Source organism: Scyliorhinus torazame, chromosome 10 (assembly GCF_047496885.1).
Source record: "Scyliorhinus torazame isolate Kashiwa2021f chromosome 10, sScyTor2.1, whole genome shotgun sequence".
NCBI lineage: Eukaryota > Metazoa > Chordata > Chondrichthyes > Carcharhiniformes > Scyliorhinidae > Scyliorhinus > Scyliorhinus torazame.
Window position 1 is genome coordinate 83368601 of NC_092716.1, and position 23977 is coordinate 83392577.

The window sequence follows — 23977 nt, forward strand, 5'->3', positions numbered from 1 at the left end:
GGTATGGTCACTCTGCTAATGTAGAAAACATAGCAGCAAATCTGTGTCTCGCAAGCTTCCACAAAAAGCCATGTGATAATGACTAGATAATTTGTTTTTTATCCTGGTAAATAAGGGATAAATATTGGCCAGGGCACTTCCATGTTTTTCTTCAAAGTAATACAATATGATATTTTACCTCGACGTAAGAGGGCAAATGGGATCTTGGATTGACATCCCATCTGAAAGATGGCATCTCCAACAGTGCAGCACTCCCTCAATATTGTACTGAAGTGTCAGCCTTTTTTTTAAATAATATTTTATGAGGTATTTGAACATTTTTACAACAGTAACATAAACAATGACATCAACATGGTAAAATAAACATCCCCCCCCTCCAGCCCAATCTTCACGCACCTCAAGCATTCAACAACAATCCGCCCCCTTCCCCCCTTGGAATACTGCATCTGCTGACATTTTAATTTTCCCCGAGAAAGTCGACGAACGGCTGCCACCTCCGGGTGAACCCTAACAGTGACCCTCTTAAGGCAAACTTTATTTTCCCGAGACTGAGAAACCCAGCCATGTCATAACCCAGGTCTCTACACTCAGGGGCTTTGAGTCCCTCCACATTAACAAGATCCGTCTCGCGTTACCAGGGAGGCAAAGGCCAAGACGTCAGCCTCTTTCGCCCCCTGAACTCCCAGATCTTCCGACACTCCAAAGATCGCTACCTCCGGACTCGGCACCACCCGTGTTTTTAGCACCGTGGACATTGCCTTCGCAAAATCCTGCCAAAATCCTCTAAGCTTCGGGCATGCCCAAAACATGTGGACATGATTTGCTGGGCTTCCCGCGCACCTCGCAGACCTCTCCTCTACCCCAAAGAACCTACTCATCCTAGCCACTGTCATGTGTGCCCGGTGGACTACCTTAAAATGTATCTGGCTAAGCCTGGCACATGATGAGGAGGTATTAACCCTACCTAGGGCATCCGCCCATAGAACCGCCTCTATCTCTCCTCCTAGCTCACCCTCCCACTTGCCCTTAAGCTCCTCCACCGGGGTTTGCTCCGCCTCCAAAAGCTCCTGGTAAATATCTGATACCTTCCCTCTCCTACCCAGGTACTGGAAACTACTCTATCATGTATCCCCCTTGGTGGCAGCAGCGGAAAGGCCGGCACCTGTTGTCTGCAAATACCTAAAACCATTCCCTGCTGATAGAACAAATGGAAGGGGACTTTAAGAGGTGGGACATGCTCCCATCTATAAATAGATCCCCCATCCTTCTAATTCCTGCCCTCTGCCAACTCCGGAACCCGCCATCTAGCTTACCCGGTACAAACCTGTGGTTATTATAAATCGGGGTCCAAATTGATGCGCCCTCCGCTCTCTTACATCTCCTCCATTGCCCCCAGATCCTCAGAGCCGCCACTGCCACCGGACTTGTGGAGTATCGGGCCGGCGAGAATGGCAGAGGTGCCATTACTACTGCTCCCAAACTGGTGTCTTTACATGACGCCGCCTCCATCCGCTCCCATGCCGCCCCCTCCCCCACTACCCACTTCCTAATCATGGCGATATTAGCCGCCCAGTAGTAATTGCAGAAGGTTGGCAGCACCAACCCACCCTCCCCCCGACTGCGCTCCAGCAACACTTTCTTCACTCGCGGGGTTTTACTCGCCCACACAAAGCCCAAAATAATCTCATTCACCCGCTTGAAAAAGGCCTTAGAGATGAAGATGGGGAGGCACTGAAAGACAAATAGAAATCTGGGGAGGACCGTCATTTTCAGGGTCTGTACCCTCCCCGCTAGTGATAGCAGGAGCATGTCCCACCTCTTAAAGTCCCCTTCCATTTGTTCTATCAACCGGGATAGGTTTAACTTGTGCAGTACCTCCCATTCCCGGGCCACCTGGATTCCCAGATATCGAAAGCTCTTCCCTACCATTCCTAAGCGGCAGCTCTCCCAGTCTCTTCTCCTGTCCTCTTGCCTGGATCGCAAACATCTCGCTTTTCCCCATGTTCAATTTATACCCTGAAAAAATTGTCAAATTCCCCCAAGATTCGCATTACTTCCCCCATCCCCTCCAATGGGTCCGAAATGTACAAGAGCAGGTCATCTGTGTAGAGCGAGACCCGGTGCTCCAGCCCTTTTCAGTTCCTAGAGGCTCTTAACACCATGGCCAATGGCTCTATGGCCCGGGCAAACAGTAACGGGGAGAGGGGGCATCCTTGCCTCATCCCTCAGTGTAGTTTAAAGTACCCCGACCTCAGCCGGTTCGTACGCACACTCGCTACTGGTGCCTGATAGAGCAACAGCACCCAGTCAATAAAGCCCTCACCAAACCCAAACCTTCCCAGCGCCTCCCACAGGTAATTCCACGCCACCTGATCAAAAGCCTTCTCTGTGTTCATCGCTACCACCACCTCTGCCTCCTCTCCTTCTGAGAGCATCATAATAACATTAAGAAGCCTTCGAACATTGGCCTTGAGTTGCCTGCCCTTAACAAATCCCATTTGGTCTTCCCCTATCACCCCCGGGACGCAGTCCTCTATTCTTGAGGCCATTATCTTAGCCAGCAGTTTGGCATCCACATTCAGTAGAAAAATTGGCCTGTATGATCCGCATTGCTCCGGATCCTTCTCCCGTTTCAGGATCAATGAAATCGAGGCCTGCGACATTGTTAGGGGGAGGACTCCCTTCTCTCTTGCTTCGTTAAATGTCTTCACCAGCAGTGGGCTCAATATCTCTGAAAACGTCTTATAGAATTCTACCGGGACCTTGCCCGACTGCATGCCTTCCAGCCCCTTGATTATATCCTCAACCTCAATTGGGGCTCCCAGCCCTTCCACCAGGTCCACCTCCACTCAACTGGTCCAAAAACTGCCTCAACCCCTCCACCCCAGCCGGGGGTTCCGACTCATATAATTTACTATAGAAGTCCTCAAACACTTTGTTTACCCCCGCTAGGTCCAGGACAGTATTACCGCCTCTACTATTTACTTTACCTATCTCCCCAGCCACCTCTTTTCCCCGTACTCATAGATCGCCCCCCCTTGTCTTCCTCAACGGTTCCATCGCTTTCCCTGTGGTCAACAGCCCAAACTCCACCTGTAACCTCCGCCGCTCCCTCAGTAGCCCCGCTCCGGGGCCTCCGAGTATCTCCTGTCCACCTGGAGTATCTCTTCCACTAATCTATCCCTCTCAGCCTGTTCCGCCTATTCTCTGTGGGCCCGTATCGAGATTAATTCCCCTCTGACTACTGCCTTCAAAGCTTCCCAGAATGCCGCTGCAGAGACGTCCCCCGTATCGTTTGTTTCCAGGTAGTTCTGGATGGACTTGCTAACCCGTCACAGCTCGCTTCGTCTGCCAACAAACCCACATCCATTCTCCAAAGCGGGCGTTGCCCTCTCTCCCCACTAACCCGTAGATCCACCCAATGCGGGGCATGATCCGACACTGCGATTGCCGAGTACTCAGTATCCACCGCCTTCGGTATTAGCGCCCTGCTCAGATCAAAACAGTCGATGCGAGAGTATACCTTGTGGACATGCGAGAAAAAGGAAAACTCCTTCGTCCTCGACCGTGCAAACCACCATGGGTCTACTCCTCCCATCTGTTCCATAAAACCCTTCAATTCCTTTGCCGCAGCCGGCCTCCTCCCCGTCCTGGATTTTGACTGGTCCAATTCCGGATCAATGACTGTATTGAAGTCCCCTCCCATGATCAGGTTATGTGACTCTAAGACTGGGATCTTACCTAAAACCCGCCTCAAAAATTCCACGTCATCCCAATTCAGAGCATATATGTTCACGAGTACCACCCGCACCCCTCCAGTTTCCCACTCACCATTATGTACCTACCCCCCTGTCTGACACGATTCTCCCTGCCTCGAATGCCACTCGTTTGCTGATCAAGATCGCTACCACCCTGGTCTTTGAGCCCAGTCCTGAGTGGAACACTTGGCTGACCCACCCCTTCCTCAATCCCGTCCGGTCTGTAACCTTTAAGTGTGCCTCTTGTAGCATTGCCACGTCCGCCTTCAGCCCCCTCAAATGCGCAAACACGTGAGCCCTCTTGGCTGGCCCATTCAGTCCTCTAACGTTCCATGTGATCAGCCTGGTCAGGGGGCTTCCAACTCTTCCCCCCGCCGCCGCTGACTAGCCATCACCCTTTTTAGGCCAACCTCGAGCTCGCGCCCTCCGCTTCCTCGAGTCCCCACTCGGGCAGTCGCCGTTCCCGACCTCCCATTTATCCCCTTGTAACAGTTCCTCCCCTGTCAGCAAAGCAGCTCCCCCCTTCCTCCCCCCCCCCCCCTAGCAACAACACTAGAAACTCAATCCCCCAAGTCAAGCTCCAGCTTAACACCTGCTCACCCCCCATTGCGCTTCTGAGAGTCTGCTGACCCATGCTGACTCGATAGCTCCCGCCCCTGGCACCAAGCAGTCTGTGTCCCTATTGTTCTCTCCCATCTCCCCCCACATGAATAAACATTTTAAAAGCATCACATTCCCCAGTAAACAAACATCAGAAAAAAAACAGTGAAGAAACAGTCACTTAAAATAAAAAATCACCCAAAAAGCAGAACCAAATTCAAAGCCCACCCCCCTCTAACCAGCTCCCTGCAAGACAAAGAAACCTTTAACCATTTACACAGCCCCTTATTTCACATGGCGCTACTTAAATGTATACAATCCTGCACAACAAACCGCCGCCACAGTACTTCTCCAAGGCTTCAGTGTCTTTTAATTCGCCTCCAGCTTCATTCCTTTAATAGAAGTCCATAATTTGTCTGGTGTTTCAAAGTAAAAGTCCCGTTCCTCATGTGTGACCCACAGACGGGCTGGATACAGCATCCCGAACTTCACCCCCTTCTTAAAGTGAAGTGTCAGCCTTGATTTTTGTGCTGAATTTCTGGGATGGGACTTGTGCTCAAAGGGCGGGAATTTTCATCCGGGCCCGCCCGGCCACCGGAAATTCTCGGCCGAGATCAATGGACCCTTGTAGGTCATTGTCCCGTCTGTGGCGATCTTGCAGCGGGCGTGGTCGAAGAATCCAGCCCACAGCTGAGCCACAACCAACAGTCTATAGTAATGCATATTCCACAATCTGAAGGGTGGCTACAAGTTGGAGGGAAATCCAACCAAAATAGTAATATTGGCCACTGTGGTGTAGAAATCATGGTGGCATTTTCCACGCAACCTGCCACGTGTTTTGCAGTGGTGGAGGACCACATGGACGCAATTTAACCAGAAAAAATATTTATGTGCGGTTTTGGGTACGTTTAGTGGGATGTTTCTCGGCGGCTGCAGTGCCGAGAAAACCCCGCTATTCAATGGCACTTTTTTTTTTCAATAAACATTTTATTGAGGGTTTTTTTGGCATTGTAACAGCAGCAATATACATGAGAATATAAACATAGTGCAAATGCCACCTCCCTCCCCCACAGGTCCCACCATTAATTAACCCCCTAATCTACACTAACCTAACCCAGCCCTCCCCCACCTCTGCTGACAATTAATTTTCCGCGAAGAAGTCGACAAACGGTTGCCACCTCCGGGCAAACCCTAACAGTGACCCTCTCAAGGTTAGGTGGATTGGTCATGATAAATTGCCCTTAGTGTTGGGTGGGGGGTTACTGGGTTATGGGGATAGGGTGGAGGTGTTGACCTTGGGTAGGGTGCTCTTTCCAAGAGCTGGTGCAGACTCGATGGGCCGAATGGCCTCTTTCTGCACTGTAAATTCTATGATCTTTGATAAGGCGAACTTGATTTTCTCCAAACAGAGAAATCTAGCCATGTCCGATAGCCAGGTCTCCGACTTCGGGGGCTTTGAGTCCCTCCAAGCTAATAGTATCCGTCACCGGGCTACCAGGGGAACAAAGGCCAGAACATCTGCCTCTTTCGCCTCCTGGATTCCCCGGTCTACCGACACCCCGAAAATCGCCACCTCTGGACTCAATGCCACCCTTGTTTTTAATACCTTGGACATGACATCAGCAAACCCCTGCCAAAATCCCCTAAGCTTTGCACATGCCCAGAACAAGTGGACATGGTTCACTGGTCCTCCTGCACATTTTGCACACCTGTCTTCCACCCCAAAGAATCTGCTCATCCAGTCCACTGTCATGTGGGCCCGGTGAAAGACCTTGAATTGAATCAGGCTGAGCCTGGCACAAGTTGCGGTTGCATTGACTCTACTCAACGCATCCGCCAAAGGCCCTCCTCTATCTCTCCCCCCAGCTCCTCCTCCCACTTTTGCTTCAGCTCCTTGGTCTGCGTCTCCTCCGACCCAATAAGTTCCTTGTAAATGTCTGAGACGCTCCCTTCTCCTACACACCCTCTGGAAACTACCCTGTCCTGAATCCCCCTTCGCGGTAGGAGCGGGAAGGTTGATACCTGTCTACGCAGAAAGTCCCGCACCTGCAGATACCTGAATTTGTTCCCCCTCACCAATACAAACTTCTCCTCCAGTGCCCTCATACTCGGAAAGGTCCCCTCTATAAACACGTCCCCCATCCTCTCAATCCCCGCTCACCGCCATATACGGAACCCCCCATCCATACTCCCCGGGGCAAATCGGTGATTATCGCAGATTGGGGACTAGACCAATGCTCCCACTGGTCCCACATATCTCCTCCATTGCCCCCAGACTCTCAGGGCTGCCACCACCACGGGGCTGGTGGAGTACCGCGCCAGCGGGAACGGCAGAGGCGCTGTTACCAGCGCCCTCAGGCTTGTGCCCTTGCATGAAGCCGCCTCCATACGCACTCATGTCGACTCGCCCCCCACCAGCCACTTCCTGATCATGGCTATGTTAGCCGCCCAGTAATAATTGCGAAAGTTCGGCAGCGCCAGCTCGCCCTCTCCCCGACTCCGCTCAAGCATTGCCCTCCTCACTCGCGGGGACTTGCCCCCCCCCCCCCCCCCCACACGAAGCCCGCAATAACTTTATTGACCCGCTTAAAAAAGGACCGTGGAATAAAGATGGGGGGACATTGAAATGCAAACAGGAATCTCGGGAAGACCGTCATTTTCACCGTTTGGACTCTCCCAGCTAGAGACAACGGGAGTGCATCCCATCTCCGGAAATCATCTTTCATCTGATCCACCAACCGAGCCAAGTTCAATTTATGTAGCTGGTCCCAATCCCGCGCCACCTGAATACCTAGGTACCTGAAACTGTCGCCTACCAATCTAAACGTCAGTTCCCCCAGTCGCCTCCCGTGACCCCTCACCTGGACCGCTAACATCTCGCTCTTCCCCATATTAAGCTTATACCCGAGAACCGGCAAAATTCCCCTAAAATTCCCATGATTTCTTCCATCCCCTCAATTGGGTCCGAAACATACAGGAGCAGATCATCCGCATAAAACGAGGCTCTGTGCTCCACCCCCCCCCACCCCCCCCCACACCCCTCAGGAGGACCAGCCCCTTTCAGCCCCCAGAGGCTGTCAGAGCAATTGCCAGCAGCTCTATAGCCAGTGAAAACATCAGTGGGGAGAGGGGGCATCCCTGTCTTGTCCCTCGGTGCAGTCTAAAATAGTCCAAAGTCATCCTGTTTGTCCATACACTTGCCACAGGCGCCTGGTACAGCAACCTGACCCAGTCAATAAAGCCCCTCACAAATCCGAACCACCCCAGAACCTCCCATAAGTAATCCCATTCAACCCGGTCAAAAGCTTTTTCCACGTCCATTGCGACTAATACTTCCACCTCCCTACTTTCCGGGGTGATGCACTATCAATTACGACGAGACGAGAGTAGAGAGTAATCAATGCTTTATTAAGCAGAGATGTGTGGCCTCCTGCAGATGCTACCAGAAATGGGAGCAGCTCGGTGTGCACACACATTTATACTCAGCCTACTGGGCGGAGCCAGCAGGCAGGAATCTACCCCCCTACCTGTAGTACAGGAGCCTTACCGTACTACCTCTAATACAACTATTATATAAACAGTGGTGACTACCACATTCACCCCCTGTTACAAAAAGAGTCCAGCGGGGATGGTGGAAAACTATTTACAGGTTTGTGAGTACTTAAAGGTTACAGTCTGGTGAAAATTTACAAATCTAGCCGCTCGGGTGCCTTGATCCTCCGCTGTGAGCGCCTCAGTCCCGGTGGTGATGCAGACGCCGACTTGGTCGCCTGTGACTCCGGGAGCGTATTGTCCTCATCTTCATCCCCGGGTGGAACAAGTGGGAGGACGGATCGTCCTGGGGCGGGGGCTGTAGTGAGGTGCGCTGGGGGGAGGGTGGGTGGCGCCGGGGCAATCGGAGGGGGGGGTGTCGGGTGGTGTTGGGCCGTGGGTGGGGATCCAGCTGGTGCCAGGTCCCTGAGGGAGACTGTGTCCTGGCGGCCGTCGGGGTACGTCACGTAGGCGTACTACGGGTTCGCATGCAGCAGTTGTACCCTTTCAACCAGCGGGTCCGCCTTGTGGAGCCACACGTGTTTGTGGAGGAGGGCAGGTCCTGGAGCTTCCAGCCACGTAGGGAGCGAAACCCTGGAGGTGGACATCCTAGGGAAGGCAAGGAGATGTTCATGGGGGGTTTCATTAGTCACAGTGCAGAGTAGCGATCAGATGGAGTGGAGCACGTCGGGGAGGACCTCCTGTCAGCAGGAGACCGGGAGATTTTTAGACCGCAGGGCCAGCAGGACTTCCAGACCGTCCCATTCTCTCTCTCCACCTGCCCGTTTCCCCAGGGGTTGTAGCTGGTCGTCCTGCTCGAGGCAATGCCCTTGCTGAGCAGGAACTGACGCAGCTCATCACTCATAAAGGAGGATCCCCGGTCGCTGTGGACGCAAGCTGGGAAACCGAACAGGGCGAAGATGGTGTTGAGTGCTTTAATGACTGTGGCAGACGTCATATCGGGGCATGGGATGGCGAAGGGGAATCTGGAGTATTCATCGACCACGTTCAGGAAGTACATGTTTCGGTCGGTGGAGGGGAGGGGCCCTTTGAAGTCCATGCTGAGGCGTTCAAAGCAGCGGGAGGCCATCACCAGGTGCACTCGGTCTGGCCGGTAGGAGTGCAGTTTGCACTCCGCGCAGACCTGGCAGTCTCTGGTGACAGCCCTGACCTCCTCAATGGAGTAGGGCAGGTTGCGGGCCTTTATGAAGTGAAAGAACCGGGTGACCCCTGGGTGACAGAGACCATCGTGTAGGGCACGGAGTCGGTCCACTTGTGCGCTGGCACATGTACCTTGGGATAGGGCATCGGAGGGCTCGCTGAACTTCCCAGGGCGATACAAAATCTCGTAATTGTAGGTGGAGAGCTCGATCCTCCACCTTAAGATTTTATCATTTTTGATCTTGCCCCATGTGTATTATTAAACATGAAGGCAACTGACCGTTGGTCAGTGAGGAAAGTGAATCTCCTGCCGGCCAGGTAATGCCTCCAATGCCGCATAGCTTCTACGATGGCTTGGGCCTCCTTTTCGACAGAGGAGTGCCGAATTTCGGAGGCATGGAGGGTGCGGGAAAAGAATGCCACGGGCCTGCCTGCCTGGTTGAGGGTGGCGGCCAGAGCGATGTCCGATGCATCGCTCTCGACCTGAAAGGGGAGGGTCTCGTCGACCGCATGCATCGTGGCCTTGGCGATGTCAGCCTTGGTACGGTTGGAGGCCTGGTGGGCCTCAGCCGTCAGGGGGAAAACTGTGGAGTGGATGAGTGGGTGGACATAACTGCATGCATAATTAGGGACCCACTGGGCATAATAGGAGAAAATCCCCAGGCATCGTTTCAGGGCCTTTGGGCAGTGGGGGAGTGGGAATTCCATGAGGGGGCGCAAGAGGTCAGGGTCGGGCACTAGAACTCCATTTTCCACAACGTAGCCAAGGATGGCTAAGCGGTTGGTGCGGAACACGCACTTCTCCTTATTGTACGTGAGGTTCAGGAGTTTGGCGGTGTGGAGAAATTTGAAAAGGTTAGCGCCGTGGTCCTGCTGGTCATGGCGGCAGCTGATGAGGAAGGTGGCCCACAGCCCGTACCGGTCAACGATTCGGTCCATCTCACATTGGAAGACCGAGACCCCGTTAGTGACGCCGAAGGGAACCCTAATGAAGTGGTAAAGGCGGCCGTCTGCTTCGAACGCGGTGTACAGGCGGTCCGCCTTGCGGATGGTGAGCTGGTGGTAGGCAGATTTCACGTCCACTGTAGAAAAGACCCGGTTCTGTGCAATCTGATTGACCATATCAGATATGCGTGGGAGGGGGTACGCGTCGAGCTGCGTGTACCGATTGATGGTCTGACTGTAGTCAATAACCATCCTGCGTTTCTCCCCAGTCTTTATTACTACCACTTGGGCTCTCCGGGGGCTGTTGCTGGCCTCAATTATACCTTCCCGCAGCAGCCGCTGGACCTCCGACCTGATGAAGGTCCTGCCCTGGGCACTGTACCGCCTGCTCCTGGTGGCGACGGGTTTGCAATCCGGGGTGAGGTTTACAAACAGGGAAGGTGGGTCGACCTTAAGGGTCGTGAGGCCGCATACAGTAAGGGGTGGTAGAGGTCTGCCGAATTTTAGAGTTAGGCTCTGGAGGTTGCACTGGAAGTCCAGGCCGAGTAACAGGGCACCGCAGAGGTTGGGGAGGACGTAGAGTCGGAAGTTGCTGAACTCTACGCCCGGGACGGTAAGGGTGGCGATGCAGTACCCCCGGATTTCCACGGAATGGGATCCGGAGGCCAGGGAGATTCTCTGGGTCACGGGGTGTACCGCGAGGGAGCAGCGCCTTACCGTAGAGGGGTGGATGAAACTTTCCATGCTCCCGGAGTCAAGAAGGCAGGAAGTCTTGTGCCTATCAACTTTCACCGTCGTTGTCGCGGTTGTGAGGTTGTGAGGCCGGGACTGGTCGAGCGTGATGGAGGCGAGCTGCGGCTGGTGCTGGTAGGCCCCGGGCTGGTCGGCGGCGGTGGCAGGCGATGAACGGCCAGACGAAGTTCCCGATAAACCGGGGTCCTGAGGTGCCGTCCAAAATGGCGCCGAAGATGGCGGCACCCACGGGGCGCACATGGCGGGCGGCGTTAAAGATGGCAGCACCCACGGGCCGCACGTGGTCTGCTGGGAGGAAGATGGCGGCGCCCACAGGCCGCACATGGGAGGTGCAGGAACGCTGGGCCTAGAAATTACAGCGATCGACCGGGCCTGGCATACAGCAGCAAAATGTCCTTTCTTTCCGCAGGCCTTGCAGTTTACACTCCGCGCTGGGCAGCGCTGCTGGGGGTGTTTGGTCTGACCGCAGAAGTAGCATTTGGGCCCCCCCCCCCGGGGTTGGCTGGCTGCCGGCTTGGGGTGGGCTGGGGGCGGAAGCTGGTGGGGCCCACGATGTCCATGAGGGTGCCATGCGGTCGAGAGCGTACAACTGTACGTTACGGGAGGCAACAGTCAGTGAGTTTGCGAGCTGCCTGGTTGCCGCAAGGTCGAGCGTACCCCCTTCTAATAGGCGCTGGCGGATGTACACTGACCCCATGCCCGTAACAAAAGTGTCCCTGATTAGAAGTTCAGTATGTTCGACTGCCAAAACTGCCTGGCAATCACCGTTCCTCGCCAGGATGTGCAGGACATGCCAGAAATCGTCTAAAGACTCACCGGGGAGTTGCTGTCTCGTGGACAGGAGGTGCCTGGCGTGCAGTTTGTTGATCGGACGAATATAATGTCCTTTCAGGAGCTCCATTGCTTCCGTGTAAGTAGGCGCATCCCAGATAAGGGGAAATCGGAGCTCACTGGGAGTAAAGGACCTGGAGCTTCTGTGCGTCCGAGGGTTGGTCCATTGCAGAACGGAGGTAGCTCTCGAAACAAGTGAGCCAGTGGTCGAAGGCCGACGTGGCGTTGGCTGCTTGCGGGTGCAGCTGTAGGCGATTAGGCTTGATGCGCAGTTTCATCGCTGCAATATCTCTGCTTAATAAATTGATGCACTATCAATTACGATGAGACGAGAGTAGAGAGTAATCGAGGCTTTATTAAGGAGAGATGTTTAGCCTCTTGCAGCTGCTACCAGAAATGGGACTGTTCAGTGTGCACACACATTTATACTCCGTCTACTGGGCTGAGCCAGCAGGCAGGGATCTACCCCCATACCTGTAGTACAGGAGCCTTAACTTATTACCTCTGATACAACTATTATACAAACAGTGGTGACGACCACATGGGAGCATCATGATTATTCAATGGCCCTTTGTCGGTTATTTTGGCCTTGGGGAGTTTCTCTCTGCTGAAGCCGCACTTAGAGTAACTTCCTGCTGGCAAGCCCAGCAGGAAAGGTTCCTCGCAGATTGGGACGCCATTTTGTCTAGCTGCCCCGATCTCTCTCTTCTAGTTTAGACTTTGCCTCCCTGCCACCCCCAAACCTCGGGGAGGCCCCCAGGAACACCCCCTCACCCCTCCACCTGACAAGGGCACCAGCGAACGGTTTGCGCCCAAGAAACACGGGTCTCGCGTCCTGGAGGATCCCACCCCAACTTATATTTGTCCAAATGCTCAGTGACTGTCCTGAAGAACAGATCCGAGTAACTTTCCCACTGCTGAATGTGTCTATAACTTCCTAATTTATCTCTCTTAGCCCAGGTGTCTTCAACATGACCTTTTAAAAAGTAAATTCTCTTGAAGCTGATGTGCATAATTAGTCTGCCTTGAGAACTGTGACTTTTAGTGACAAGATTCAAATGTGATCAGTTAACTGGCTTCTCTCTTTTTTTTTTCTCCCTCAAGGATGTAGACACCATCTACCACAGCCAGAATACCAAGGAGTTTAATCTGCTAGATTTCAGCCACTTGGACTCGAGGTGAGTTCAGGCCACTCCTTTCTTTCAAATCATTTGCGTAAACTAAAATTAAAAGAAAAGTTTCTATCAATGGGCTCAACCTCGATCAGCTCAGAAATAGGAGTACAAATTTGTCTTTGTTGGTAGCTCAAAATGGGTGGTGTTGTCCCATCCTATATTGAGTCCCATTGACTGCAGGTGGATACTGGGCATACGTAGTCCATTATCGTGGGATTAGAATCAAAAATAATTTAAATCGATAAGGATATGAGCAAAGATACAAGGTGTGCAAAAATATATTTCCTGCACCTGGGGCGAAATTCTCCGTTATCGGCGGAAAGTCCGCCGATCGGCGCAAAAAACGGCGCAAATCCGACTTACGTCACGTCGGAAAAATGGGTCGATAGTCTCCGGCCCGAAATGGGCTAGCAGCGACGTAACGGGATCCGCGCTTGCGCAGTGGTTCACGCCGTGCAGCTTCATACGCGCTGCACGGTGTGACGGCTCATAAGGCCGCGCTGCTCCCCCCCACCCGACCGGAACAGCCGACCGCAACACCCGACTTGATGGCTGGCCGCCGCTCAGCCCCGAGGTTCGAGTCACGCGATGTGGAGGCGTTCCTGGACGCGGTGGAGCAGAGGAGGGACGCCCTGTATCCCGGGCACGGCCGCAGAGTTGCCCCACGCCACAGCCGGCGTCTGTGGAGGGAAGTGGCAGAGGCCGTCACCGCTGTGGCCCTGACACCACGGACAGGCACCCAGTGCCACAAGAAGGTGAACGACCTCGTCAGAGCAGGCAGGGTGAGCCTCCCCCATATTCCCCCCTCCCCATATCCCCCCATATCCCCCATATCCCCCCTCCCCCATATCCCCCCCTCCCCCATATCCCCCCCTCCCCCATATCCCCCCTCCCCCATATCCCCCCCTCCCCCATATCCCCCATATCCCCCGTCCCCGATATCCCCCTCCCCGTATCACCTGATCACTGCCTGATGTCTAACCATGCATGCTTCATTGTGTATCGCAGGACCAAACGTCCAGGCACCCATCCCCGCAGATGCAGACCGCCCGCAGGATGCCCCTCGGAGACCACAGGAGACGGAGAGACCCGGACCCTCCAGCATGCGACGCCCGCAGGATGCCCCTCGGAGACCACGGGAGACGGAGAGACCCGCACCCTCCAGCATGCGACGCCCGCAGGATGCCCCTCGGAGACCACGGGAGACGGAGAGACCCGGACCCTCCAGCATCGCGCCCGCAGGATGCCCCTCGGAGACCACGGGAGACGGAGAGACCCGGACCCTCCAGCATGCGACGCCCGCAGGATGCCCCTCGGAGACCACGGGAGACGGAGAGACCCGCACCCTCCAGCATGCGACGCCCGCAGGATGCCCCTCGGAGACCACGGGAGACGGAGAGACCCGGACCCTCCAGCATCGACGCCCGCAGGATGCCCCTCGGAGACCACGGGAGACGGAGAGACCCGGACCCTCCAGCATGCGACGCCCGCAGGATGCCCCTCGGAGACCACGGGAGACGGAGAGACCCGCACCCTCCAGCATGCGACGCCCGCAGGATGCCCCTCGGAGACCACGGGAGACGGAGAGACCTGGAGCAACAGGGAGACGACACCCCCGTCACGTGCGGGAGCGACCACCCAGCGATGAGGGGGGCAGCCACAGGCCCCCGTCACATCCGAGCCAGGACACCACTACCCAGGACACCACTACCCAGGACACACCTACCCGGGACAGCACTACCCAGGACACCCCTACCCGGGACAGCACTACCCAGGAAGACGAAATACCGGACAGTGAGTCAGAGTGGATGAGTGGAGACGAACCCCCACCCCAAAGTGCCATGGACTCAGAGTGGGACGAAGAGCACGACACAACGCCACTGCTGTCACCAACACCCTCCACCATCGCAGAAACACTCACCACGGTTGGGCACTTTAGTGATGAGGCGTCTGGTACACTCACTGGTGCGCACAACACAGCCGTCCCGGTACAGCAGGTGGAGGTAGGAGCAGCAGAGGAGCCGGGCGGTCGGAGGGCAGCCCAGCCCAAGCGAACATCTGCCGCCCAGATGGATCCCGGGTTCCTGTAGTTACCACACCCACACGTAGATCCGATGCAACCACCGACCCGGAGACGAGCGAAGAGGGTGACGGGCGGCTTGCGGCGGCTGCGGTCGCAGGTTTAGGAGTCCACCCGCGTCCAGGAGCTGGGAGTGGTGCCGGTCATGCGTGCCACCCAGGCTGACACCGCACGGGTGGCGTCCGCGGTGGAGGCAATGGGTGCGACGGTGTCAGACATGGGGAACGGTTTGCGAGGTCTGGGGCCTTCCGTGCAGGCGGCGTCTGTGGCCCAGGAAATGGCTGCCCTCTCACAGGAGGCCATGAGCCAGTGCCAGCGCCAGATGGCAGAGGCGCTCAACGCCATAGCCCAGTCTCTGCAGGCCGTGGCCCAGTCTCAGCAGGCCATGGCCCAGTCTCAGCAGGCCATGGCCCAGTCTCAGCAGGCCATGGCCCAGTCTCAGCAGGCCATGGCCCAGTCTCTGCAGGCCATGGCCCAGTCTCTGCAGGCCATGGCCCAGTCTCCGCAGGCCATGGCCCACTCTCCGCAGGCCATGGCCCAGTCTCAGCAGGCCATCGCTGAGGGCATCGGCGCCAGTGGCCATGTGCGAGCCGGCGTCGCACTGTCACAGACAGGGTTTGCCAACCCCCTGGGCTCCATGGCTGCAAACCTGCAGACCCCTGTCGATACCAGCACGGGCCTCTAGGACTGGCAGCGCCAGATGTCGGGGGGGCGTCGGATGGCCAGTCCGTTCGCATCCCCCACCCATGTAGAGGCCTGGGGGCCATCGGGCACCCCGAGGGAGGAGGAGGTGGTGTGGTCCGTCCCGGCTCCCTCTATAGGGGAGGTCCCGGTACACCGCGACACCTCGGACTCCCCCCCCTTCCGTCCCAGGTGCATCGGGTGGGCAACGGGCAGGACAGGCTGGCAGCTCGCCATCCCAGTCGCCCGGGCCACAGCCTGGCCCATCTAGGCCAGGACGCCCCAGGAAACGGCCGCCAAAGGGATCCAGTGTCAGAGGGCAGGAATCACAGGAGTCCACCTCCAGTTCTGCTGTACCGTCTGGGGAACCACGTAGACGTAGTCAAAGGGCCCGTAAGGCCAAACAATTAGACACTGAGTAAGATGGCACGGGTGCAGGGCACAGATGAGTTTTAGGTGCTAGGGCACGTGCATGAACTCCTTTCGTTATTAAAGTCAATGTTACACCTACCGAAGCTGCCTTTGTGCTCTGTCCAAAGTGTGCGGGGGTGTCATGTACATTGAGCGCAAGTGTGTGTGTGAGGGGTGGTCTTACCTCAGCCCCAGGTGAGTCTGCCCCCTTCCCCCTGGGCCGCCATCAACATCCCCCGGGCAGAGGACGGGACCGTGCGCTGCAGTGTCACAGCCGCATGCAGGGATGGTCCGGGTGGATGGTGGTACTGTGGCCATGGGTCAGACATAGTCCAACGATGTAGAGCCAGGAGCTCATCGCAGGGCGGGTTGTCATCATCCTCCATAGACACGCGTCCACCCGCAACTGTGTGAGCCCGGCCCGTTGTGCCGCAGGTGGATCGGCAATGGGGGGGGGGGGGGGTGTGCATGCGGGTGGGGTGGGTGGGGTTGGGGAGGGGGGTGAGGGTGCTGGGTGGGTGGATGGGTGGGGGGTGTGGGTGGTCGGCTGTTGCCATGGTGTGCGGTCTGTGGCCATACTACCCGATTCCCACGCCCATCTAGTCAGTGAAGCGGGCGTCTATCAGTCTGTCCCGTGCCCGCTGGGCCAGCCGGTAACGGTGGACAGCCACCCGCCTGTGTCTACCCCGTCTGCCCTGACCATTGCCCCCATCCCCCTCATCTGGGGAGGACTGCGCCTCTTCCTGCTGCTCCTCCACTCCGCCCTCCTCTGCCTGCGGCACATCGCCCCTCTGCTGGGCTATGTTGTGCAGGACGCAGCACACCACAATGATGCGGCCGACCCTATCTGACCGATACTGGAGGGCGCCCCCAGAGAGGTCCAGGCACCTGAAACGCATCTTCAGCACGCCAAAGCACCTCTCGATCACTCCCCTTGTCGCTACATGGGCATCATTGTAGCGGTTCTCCGCCTCATTGCGTGGCCTCCGTATAGGCGTCATCAGCCACGATCGCAATGGGTAGCCCCTGTCGCCCAGCAACCAGCCCCTCAGCCGGGGATGGCGTCCCTCGTACATGCCGGGGATGGATGACCGCGACAACACAAATGAGTCGTGTACACTGCCTGGGTGACGGGCGCAGACGTGCAGGATCATCATGCGGTGGTCGCAGACCACCTGTACGTTCATCGAATAGGTCCCCTTCCTATTAGTGAACACGGCCCTGTTATCTGCAGGTGGCCGCACGGCGACGTGCATCCCATCAATCGCGCCCTGGACCATGGGGAACCCGGCCACGGCAGAGAAGCCCACGGCCCGGGCATCTTGGCTGACCCGGTCCACGGGGAAGCGGATGTAGCGGTGCGCCATGGCATATAGGGCATCTGTCACTGCCCGGATGCACCGGTGCACCGATGTCTGCGATATGCCGGACAGGTCCCCACTCGGTGCCTGGAATGACCCCGTTGCATAAAAGTTCAGGGCCACCGTAACCTTGACGGACACGGGGAGAGGGTGTCCCCTGCCAGTGCCACGCGGTGACAGGTGTGCCAGCAGGTGGCAGATGTGTGCCACGGTTTCCCGGCTCATCCGGAGTCTCCTCCTGCATTCCCGGTCCGTGAGGTCCTGGTATGACTGCCGGGGCCGGTACACACGGGGCGCCCTCGGGTGCCTCCTTTGCCGTGGGGCCGCGACGTCCTCCTCCCCCTCCTCGTCCTGTCGGTCAGGTGTCCCTCCAGCCTGGGCGGCTGCCGCCTGCCCCTCTGCGGCAGCCTGCGCCGCCTCTCTGGCACGCTCCTCCTCCTCCTCATCCAGGGCAACATAGACATGAGCGGCTGCCACCACGGCGGCCAACATCGCTGGATGATCTGAAAACATGACGGCCTGGTGGGGGGGAGGGGAACGACGACATGTCATCATTGCCCATATCCCCTCCTCCCCCCAGCCAGGTGGCATGGACCGCATGGGTCCAACTAGAACATAGAACATAGAACAATACAGCGCAGTACAGGCCCTTCGGCCCACGATGTTGCACCGAAACAAAAGCCATCCAACCTACACTATGCCATTATCATCCATATGTTTATCCAATAAACTTTTAAATGCCCTCAATGTTGGCGAGTTCACTACTGTAGCAGGTAGGGCATTCCACGGCCTCACTACTCTTTGCGTAAAGAACCTACCTCTGACCTCTGTCCTATATCTATTACCCCTCAGTTTAAAGTTATGTCCCCTCGTGCCAGCCATATCCATCCGCGGGAGAAGGCTCTCACTGTCCACCCTATCCAACCCCCTGATCATTTTGTATGCCTCTATTAAGTCTCCTCTTAACCTTCTTCTCTCCAACGAAAACAACCTCAAGTCCATCAGCCTTTCCTCGTAAGATTTTCCCTCCATACCAGGCAACATCCTGGTAAATCTCCTCTGCACCCGCTCCAAAGCCTCCACGTCCTTCCTATAATGCGGTGACCAGAACTGTACGCAATACTCCAAATGCGGCCGTACCAGAGTTCTGTACAGCTGCAACATGACCTCCCGACTCCGGAACTCAATCCCTCTACCAATAAAGGCCAACACTCCATAGGCCTTCTTCACAACCCTATCAACCTGGGTGGCAACTTTCAGGGATCTATGTACATGGACACCTAGATCCCTCTGCTCATCCACACTTTCAAGAACTTTACCATTAGCCAAATATTCCGCATTCCTGTTATTCCTTCCAAAGTGAATCACCTCACACTTCTCTACATTAAACTCCATTTGCCACCTCTCGGCCCAGCTCTGCAGCTTATCTATATCCCTCTGTAATCTGCTACATCCTTCCACACTATCGACAACACCACCGACTTTAGTATCGTCTGCAAATTTACTCACCCACCCTTCTGCGCCTTCCTCTAGGTCATTGATAAAAATGACAAACAGCAACGGCCCCAGAACAGATCCTTGTGGTACTCCACTTGTGACTGTACTCCATTCTGAACATTTCCCATCAACCACCACCCTCTGTCTTCTTTCAGCTAGCCAATTTCTGATCCACATCTCTAAATCACCCTCAATCCCCAGCCTCCGTATTTTTTGCAATAGCCTACCGTGGGGAACCTTATCAAACGCTTTGCTGAAATCCATATACACCACATCAACTGCTCTACCCTCGTCTACCTGTTCAGTCACCTTCTCAAAGAACTCAATAAGGTTTGTGAGGCATGACCTACCCTTCACAAAGCCATGCTGACTATCCCTGATCATATTATTCCTATCTAGATGATTATAAATCTTGTCTCTTACAATCCCCTCCAAGACTTTACCCACTACAGACGTGAGGCTCACCGGCCTATAGTTGCCGGGTTGTCTCTGCTCCCCTTTTTGAACAAAGGGACCACATTTGCTGTCCTCCAGTCCTCTGGCACTATTCCTGTAGCCAATGATGACATAAAAATCAAAGCCAAAGGTCCAGCAATCTCTTCCCTGGCCTCCCATAGAATCCTAGGATAAATCCCATCAGGTCCCGGGGACTTATCTATTTTCAGCCTGTCCAGAATTGCCAACACCTCTGCCCTACGTACCTCAATGCCATCTATTCTATTAGCCTGGGGCTCAGCATTCTCATCCACAACATTATCTTTTTCCTGAGTGAATACTGACGAAAAATATTCATTTAGTATCTCGCCTATCTCTTCAGACTCCACACACAATTTCCCATCCCTGTCCTTGACTGGTCCTACTCTTTCCCTAGTCATTCGCTTATTCCTGACATACCTATAGAAAGCTTTTGGGTTTTCTTTGATCCTTCCTGCCAAATACTTCTCATGTCCCCTCCTTGCTCGTCTTAGCTCTCTCTTTAGATCCTTCCTCGCTACCTTGTAACTATCCATCGCCCCAACCGAAACTTCACACTTCATCTTCACATAGGCCTCCTTCTTCCTCTTAACAAGAGATTCCACTTCCTTGGTAAACCACGGTTCCCTCGCTCGACGCCTTCCTCCCTGTCTGACCTGTTGGAGGCTGGCACCTGGCCAGGTGGACCAACTCACTTGCCCTCCCATCCCCCTCCTCGGCACGGACCCCCCCCAACCTCCACCCCAGCACGGACCCCCCCCAACCCCCAAGCTCCACCCCAGCACGGACCCCCCCCCAACCCCCAACCTCCACCCCAGCACGGACCCCCTCCAACCTCCACCCCGGCACGGACCCCCCCAACCTCCACCCCAGCACGGACCCCCCCCCAACCCCCAACCTCTACCCCAGCACGGACCCCCCCCCCAACCCCCAACCTCCACCCCAGCGCGGACCCCCCCCCCCAACCTCCACCCCGGCACGGACCCCCCCAACCTCCACCCCAGCACGGACCCCCCCCAACCCCCAACCTCCACCCCAGCACGGACCCCCCCCCAACCCCCAACCTCCACCCCAGCATGGACCCCCACCCAACCTCCACCCCGGCACGGACCCCCCCCAACCTCCACCCCAGCACGGACCCCCCCCAACCACCAACCTCCACCCCAGCACGGACCCCCCCCCAACCTCCACCCCGGCACGGACCCCCCCAAACCTCCACCCCAGCACGGACCCCGCCCAACCCCCAACCTCCACCCCGGCACGGACCCCCCTCCCGGCACTCCCCCGGAGCCCAGCCTACTCCCCCCCCCCCCCCCCCCCCCCCCCCCCCCGCCGCACACACACACACACAACCCGAGACACACCTCTCCTCACGCAATCAGACTGCGGCCACACCATTTCCTGCCCAGAGCCAACCCCCCAGGCCGTCACTCACCTCCACGCTGGTCGGCGTGAGCCTGGAGCACCGGGTCACGCCGATGAAAAGGAGGTTTGATTCACGTCGACATGAACGGTCATCACGTCGACGGGACTTCGGCCCATCCGGAAGGGAGAATATCGGCAGGCCGAAAATCGGCTGCCTTGCGCAGACCCGTGACATTCTCCGCGGCAGCGGCGACATTAACGCCCCGCTGACTTTTCTCCCTTCGGAGACTTCGGCGGGGGCGGGATTCACGGCGGCCAACGGCCATTCTCCGACCCTCTGGGGGTCGGAGAATGACGCCCCAGATCGTTATTTGAATAGTTTTAATTCCCCCCCCACCCATTTGTTCTTGAAGCTACTCTTGTTGTTGATACAGTTCCATTGATGCTGGCTACCCTCCACTGGCCATTCTTTATGACTGAGTGCTATCATGGATGTGATGGCAATTCACTGGCACTAATGTTGTGCGAGCAACAACAACATATTTATAGAACCCCTTGAATCTGACGAAATGTCCCAAGGCGTTCACAGGAACATTATAAAACATATATGACAGAAAGTCACATAGTTGAGTCGAAAGGTAACTAAGTCATGAATGAGGGTTTCAGGAGCAGATGATCTGAGACAGGGGCTGAAGATGAGCGATTTTACAGAGCTAGTAACAGTGGAAGAGTCACGAGAAGTGGTGATGACGTAAAGCTGGGTGCTGTCAGTGAAAACTAACACTGCGCCTTCAGATGATGTTGAGGGGCAGCACGTAGATGAGAAGCAGGAGAGGACCAAGGATAGACCTTTGGGGAACACCAGAGGTAACCATGTGGGAGCAGGAAAATAAGTCACTGTAAACGATGACCCTGATTCTCTGAATAAAAACAAGTGCTGCCACCAGTGAGAAAATTGGTGCATTTCCCACTCGCCCTGGCAGCGCTAGTCAGGTATTATTCAACAGCACTCGGGAACATTTTTGGAGCGGCACGGGTTGAGACGTATGGAGCCTAAACTTGCTGACAGGTCCCGCTGCTCAGAGATCGGGTGCAGCAATCTCAGAATAACAGTGCTGCCACCACCCCACCCCCCCCGCCTCCAATTGCTGGCAAGGCCCTCCTCCCCTTCAAATTGCTGGCAAGAGAACCATGCCCCCAAGTGAGCGACACCCTGTTAAGGGCTCTCCAAATGCCATCCCATTCCTCCTTCAGGCCCGCCACTTGGCAGTGCCAACCTGACGCCATGGACTCTGAGATAGGGCAAGGGAGTTAGTACCCTCTCTACAGACCAGGTGTGGGAGAAGCACTTAGATTGGGTGCCTAGTCTTTCCAGGAAGCCCTTTCGAACAAAGACACAGCCCTTTTTAAAAACAAACTGTGGTTAGAAACAATACCTGTTCAAAAGAGGAAGCACTTCAGAGTTAATGGACCGTGAAGAGCAATAAAAAGAAACAACGGTTACCCTCCTTTGAAATAGCTGGGACCTGTCAATCAAGAGGCCTGTAAAAGGTAATAAACCATGAAATTAAATGTAAACAATGCAGCTCATAGCTTTTAGTCTTCACAGCATATCCGGAGGCTTGAAAAGGTTAAAGGGGAATGAAATTGACCAAAAAAAAAAGCATTTAAAAGTTTTCCAATACATCAAAGGGAAGACTTTTACCTTCATCTGACAGATCTTTGAACTTGACATGCTGGGAGAGGCATCAAAGGGTTTCCAGGCTGCAGAGGGAAGACTTCCACCTTCATCTGTCAGATCTTTGAACTTGATGTGCAGGGAGAGACATCAAAGGGTTACAACACATCAGAGGGAAGACTTTTAACTACAGCTTGACATGCTGAAAGAGAGGTGAATGATTTCCAAAGCTACATAGGGAAGGCCTGCCATATGACTCCCATCCTGGGAAAGATACCCCACCTGAGCTACTCCAGCCCAGCGCGAGCTCCCTCTGACCTCCATCTCCCTGAAGGACACTCCCCAGCACCCTGGAGGTAAGTGTAGAAAGGGTACCCCCTTGCTCTCTTTGGAGTCCAAGGTGCCTGGTCCCCACTTGTTAGGACCAGGAGAGATTGGCTCCATGGGACTTCCAGCTGGCGGGTCGGGAGCAAACACCGGTAATTATATATAAATGTATGTAGATTGGCTGGTGGCCGGGAGACTTGCAAATGGTTTGACACCCAGCGAGAATCCGATTTGCCCCTCTTGCCCGATTCAACGGCACACCACGAATCTTGGCTGGGGCTAGCAGCCTCGGAGAATTGCTCCCGGTAGTCTAGACATGATGAGATAGATAAAACTGGAACAGGCAAAGGCTGCAGGCAGATCTAAAAAAAAACAAGGAGGAATAGTTTGCTTTTGTTGCAATCATCATTCAGAACATTATCTACTATTTATCATCCTATGGTTATATGTTATCCAGGTCCTTCTAAAGGTTGATATGGGTAGTTCCATCATTGGAGGAGTTACTTCTGCCCTTGGGATGGAGAAGGTTGTAGGAAATCACAGGTCACTCTCTAGAGGGAGGGAGAAAAACCAGAAGAAGAGTTATGGTCGTCCATTCTCAGATCCCTCATGAGTACCAGCAAAAGGAGTAAAGAGAGCAGGAAAACCAAGCAGAAAGAAAACCTTACCAAAAATCCCCCAAGCCTGAAATGAAATGATCGTATTCATTCTGCTTTTCTAAATATACATAATGATGTTTATTATCTTGAATAAACATGACTAACTTTTCTGTCTGGCAGAGATGTGGCATTGAGTGTGGCAGCCTTGGCGTTTAACCAGTGGTTTACAAAGCTGTTTTCCAAGGATTTACGGCTGGTGAGTCCTATTTGACAAATTGGATGTTTTACACCAAAAATCAGGTGGCATTACTGTCAAGTCTAGAAAGCAAACTTGTTTACTGCCTGCATATGAGAGGCTTTAAATTGAAATGAACTGCAACTAAACACAGTGAGTACTGTACTACAAATTATTTCCTGTGCGCGATCCAAAGTCAGAACGCAATCAAGGAAATAACTGATATTTGACTGATGTTGGTGCTACATATTCACACGCCAAAATATCAACCCAGCATGTTACTGATGGCGAACCAGGCCCTTGCAGACTGATCCATGCGGCCCCGTTTTCTTCTGTTTGCCCAATGTCCAGGGTAATCTGAAAAGATCAAAGGCATACAGTATGAGTATTTCAATATTGTTTGCCAGCAACAGAAGACATCCGGCCAAAGACAGCATTACTCAGTGACATTCCTGAACCTCTGTGGGTCTCATTCTAAATCCAAATGTCCAGCGAGCATTATTCTACACAAATTA

At 54.9% G+C, this 23977-nt stretch overlaps 1 protein-coding gene across 1 annotated transcript in view; it reads left to right on the plus strand.

The window, feature by feature from the left end:
- carmil2 (capping protein regulator and myosin 1 linker 2) overlaps positions 1 to 23977 on the plus strand; it is a 323518-nt gene that overhangs the window by 140976 nt on the left and 158565 nt on the right. The window contains exons 8-9 of the mRNA XM_072518320.1: positions 12684 to 12757; positions 23408 to 23483. Of these exons, the coding sequence (XP_072374421.1) occupies positions 12684 to 12757; positions 23408 to 23483 (150 nt within the window). The remainder of the gene's footprint in view (positions 1 to 12683; positions 12758 to 23407; positions 23484 to 23977) is intronic.